The following is a 4099-nucleotide window of genomic DNA, read 5'->3' on the forward strand; positions in this document are numbered from 1 at the left end:
AAGATAAACTGGAGTGTATACACACACGTTTTCATTCTGAATGTTCTCTTTTTTTTCCCACCCAGCCTTTCTTCACGGAACGGGTATTTCAAATATTCGACAAGGACGATTCTGGTACGATATCACTCCAGGAGTTTCTAGATGCGATGCATCAATTTGCTGGTAAAACTCCGGACGACAAAATACGATTTCTCTTCAAGGTCTACGATATAGACGGTAAGGGGAATTTTATATCACCTGGGTATATCGACGATGCTCTTATGCGGTACAGGCGGGGTTATCGATGGTAATGCATTTAATGTTTATATTTATCAATGCTGACTTCACTTGTTACGACAGATCGTTGGTGAGGAGGAGTTGAATGTGTTTCAAATGTTGATTGAGGGGAATTGATTGCATCGAAATTTTCGCGTTGCATTTTACGTCGTGTCTACTTCTGTGAGGACGGGATACGATTGCTTTCCCAGTGTATTAGCAGGAATTGCTTATTTACTATTTCACTTGGGGATTATCCTAAAAAATGCCAATGCGTTGAAAACACTTACTGCATGTACTCGAACATTATATACGACATTTTATTAGTTTGCAATCCGTTTTTTCAGGTAGAAATGTTCAACACAGAATATTTTATTTAAAAAATTAATAGGCTTTGATCTTTTAATAAAAGTCGTTCGGTTGAGATTATTTCGATCGAAATTCTGCAGCTCAAATTCTAAGCTTCTTCCTGTTTTAAAAATTAAAATAGCGGTGGAAAAAATGGGAAAATTAATTCATTAGAATAGCTATATTAAATATATCAGTAAAATAAGTTGTGGAGAGTGATTGAAATTGATCAATTTTCCGTAGAAAATCTTTTCTATTGAACGTTTCACTTAGAAAGTGTGCGCAGAAAAGTTGCAGACATTTTAAGTGATTTTTACTGTGAATTATTCAATTATACGCGGAGAGAAATGTACGAGAAAAATTACCGTGCTCGCGCAGTAACCCGGGTAGAAACACGCCGCTCGAGCTCGGCTCGGAACCCGTATCCCAGCTAGAAATACGCCACGCCGCCCTAGCTTGGGATAAACTCCACGCACGTCACATGTACCCGAGGTTGAGCCGCGTCACGCGCTCACAGCCCAGCGTTAGACTATTACGCGAAACGCCGGCCTTTAGTTGAATGGCCACTGCTCAACCTCAGGTTCATTTCCAATTACTCAATCCCAGTATACTTAACCTCAATAATGATTTGACAGGTCCGATGGCATCGTGATTTGAGCGAAAAAACAATCGAATAAATGTGAAGATGGCATGCTTTTTCAGATGAACAATCACAAGCTCATCAGAAATAACGTGATATTAACTAATCGAATGGCATTAAGCTGAAAATACAAGATTGAACAATTCACTGAAACGTAGTCAACACTTTCTTTTTTCTCGCGAATACAACAAACAAAATCAAGAAAAATAATCACTTGAAAAACGTTAACGAACCTTTATTATTAATTATCAACGCTACAGGAGAGGATATTCTTCATTTTTCGATAGGCCTACGAGTTCTAAGAATATTCTACGATTTATTAGGGAAATGTTGAATACAGGTATGCCAAAATAACACGCATGAAAAAATTCAACAGAAAAACCTAGCGCTTTCTATTAAATTTCTATTGGAATTCTATGAGAATTCTCTGGAAGTTCTATTAGAATTCTACGAAATTCTTGCGCCGATTCTATAGGCGAGTATGCAACTTCATAGAGTCTTTTTGTTAAGGTAAAATTTGGTGCAAGAAAGTAAATAGGTTTTTATGTTCCTATAGATTTTCTTAGGCGTAAGATTTCTAAGTTTTTTCCGCTCGGTTTTTCTTCTTTTCTTTTAATCAAATGCAGGAACAAAACTTGGAAAATTCATGCCCAATAGTTTCTGTGGAAGAAATCCTAACAGAATAAATTATCTAGAAAAATCAATGGATTTTTTTCTACAAACAAATATCTATTAAAAATGCAGGGGAAAGTTGCATAATTTTCAATGGAATTGACGCAAAAAAAATAGAATTTTTCAATAGAATTGCAATAAAACTTAAATAGAATTCTCATAGAGCTCCAATAGAAATTCAATAGGAATTCTTAGAGAAAGTGCCAGGTTTTATATTCGATGACAGAGGGAAAAATCAGTAAATTTCAAATTTTATAGAAAGTTCAGTGGAATTCCTTTTTTTTTTATAGTAAGAAGAAAAGGATTTTCCAAAGTATTCAAATTGTAAATCGATATTCTAAAAATGCATAAATATCATTCTATTCCACCCTCCACTCGAAACGACATGCCTCAATCGGAGCTGAGTTCTAAGCGTTGACCCACAGCTCCAACTCAAGTGCCGGGTTATGCCGTCTGATGAGCGTTCGACTGTGAGCCCGTATGGAGCGGCGTGTCGCGGCGTGAACTCGGGTCAAGCGGCAAGCCGAGGCTGAGCTCGCGCTTACCCGAGTTGCGGCTGAATCCCCGGTTAAATTTCTACCCGGGAAAGTGGGTTCAAATGGTCTTTTCAGGTGAAATGTACCGCAAAGAGTAGGAAAAAGTACTATTGCACGATTCATTTTTCGGATAAATGCGGGGAAATATTCTTGTGCAGCACGGTAAAATCGAAGCGACAGTGAATTTTTACGAGAAATACGAGAAAAATTATGACACTGGCTGGCAAATTTTTCCGGTGCTCTACCAGAATCTTAGGACCCGATCGCGCATTCGTAAGATTTCGGCACTCTTCGTCCCCCCTCCGCACCGCGAACAACAACTCGACGTGATCAGATGATTTATTCCGTCGCCTCCTCTAGCCTCCTCTCTCAGCTCCGTGAAGTGGGCACCCCACTTGGTTGGATTTGAACCAAAATTTCATAATTGATAGATTTTGAGCTACTCGTGATAGTAGTAACGTTTTTCTTGTTTGTAGTTTGAAATTTAGCGTCCAATTCGTTTTTGAAATACAGTTAGGAACTATTTCATAGTTAGAGCTGGAGTGACATTGGATTCTCGTCTGCAATCGTTTGTAGTTGATTGTAGTTCTGAAAATTTCACGATCGGAATCGTAATAAACGTTCAATCGATTTTTTTTCAACAGTTAGGAACTATTTCATGTTTGTATTTGAAATGACGTGGAATTCTTATCTGCAATCGTTTGCAATTGATTGTAGTTTTGGAATTTCCGCGATCGGAAATCAAATGAGCGTCCAATCGATTTTTGGAGACCAAGTAGGAACTGATTGAAAGCTATAGCCAGAATGAGCTCGGATTCATGTATAAAATCGTTTGTAGTTGTTTGTAGTGCTCACAAATTTCCAATGCACTGAGAAAACGGGGTGGCAGACAGTTGAAATATGTAGAAGGATTTGTTTGCAGTTGTTTAGAACAGTCAAAAAAATCGAAAAAATGAAGAACCTTATAAACCAACGTTCATACTTGATTGTTGTTTCGGAATTTTTCCAATGCGAACTGAAATGAGCGTTCAATCCGTTTTTGAAATATAGTTAGGAACGATTTTATCATTAAAGTTGGAGTGACATGGGATTCACATCTGCAATCGTTTGTAGTTGATTGTAGTTCTGGATATTTCACGATCGGAATCGTAATAAACTTGAAATTTGAAATGACGTGAGATTCTTATCTGCAGTCGTTTGTAGTTGATTGTAGTTTTGGAATTTTCGCAATCGGAAATCAAATGAGCGTTCAATCGATTTTTGGAGACAACGTAGGAACTGATTGAAAACTATAGCCAGAATGAGCTCGGATTCCTGTCTAAAATTGTTTGTAGTTGTTTGGAGTACTCACAGATTTCTAATGCACCGAGAAAAAACGGTGGCCGGGAGTTGAGATATGTAGAAGGATTTGTTCATAGTTGTTTCTAACAGTGAAAAAAAACGGTAAAAAAGACCCCCCTAGACGAATGTTTATAATTAATTGTATTTTTGGAATTTTTCCAATCCAAACTCAAATGAGCATCTAATCGATTTTTGGAGCCCAATCAGGAACTTGCTGACAGCTATAGCCAAAATGAGCTCGGATCCCTGTCTAAAATGGTTTGTAGTTGTTTGTAGTACTCACAGATTTTCAATCCACCGAGAAAAA

At 37.6% G+C, this 4099-nt stretch overlaps 1 protein-coding gene across 1 annotated transcript in view; it reads left to right on the forward strand.

Moving 5' to 3' along the window:
• The window catches only part of LOC107048342 (NADPH oxidase 5), a 69565-nt gene that overhangs the window by 22978 nt on the left and 42488 nt on the right, over positions 1-4099 (forward strand). The window contains exon 6 of the mRNA XM_015271483.1: positions 66-216. Within this exon, the coding sequence (XP_015126969.1) occupies positions 66-216 (151 nt within the window). The remainder of the gene's footprint in view (positions 1-65; positions 217-4099) is intronic.

The sequence above is a fragment of the Diachasma alloeum genome, unplaced genomic scaffold (assembly GCF_001412515.2).
Source record: "Diachasma alloeum isolate Michigan unplaced genomic scaffold, Dall2.0 Dall_scaffold_00187, whole genome shotgun sequence".
NCBI lineage: Eukaryota > Metazoa > Arthropoda > Insecta > Hymenoptera > Braconidae > Diachasma > Diachasma alloeum.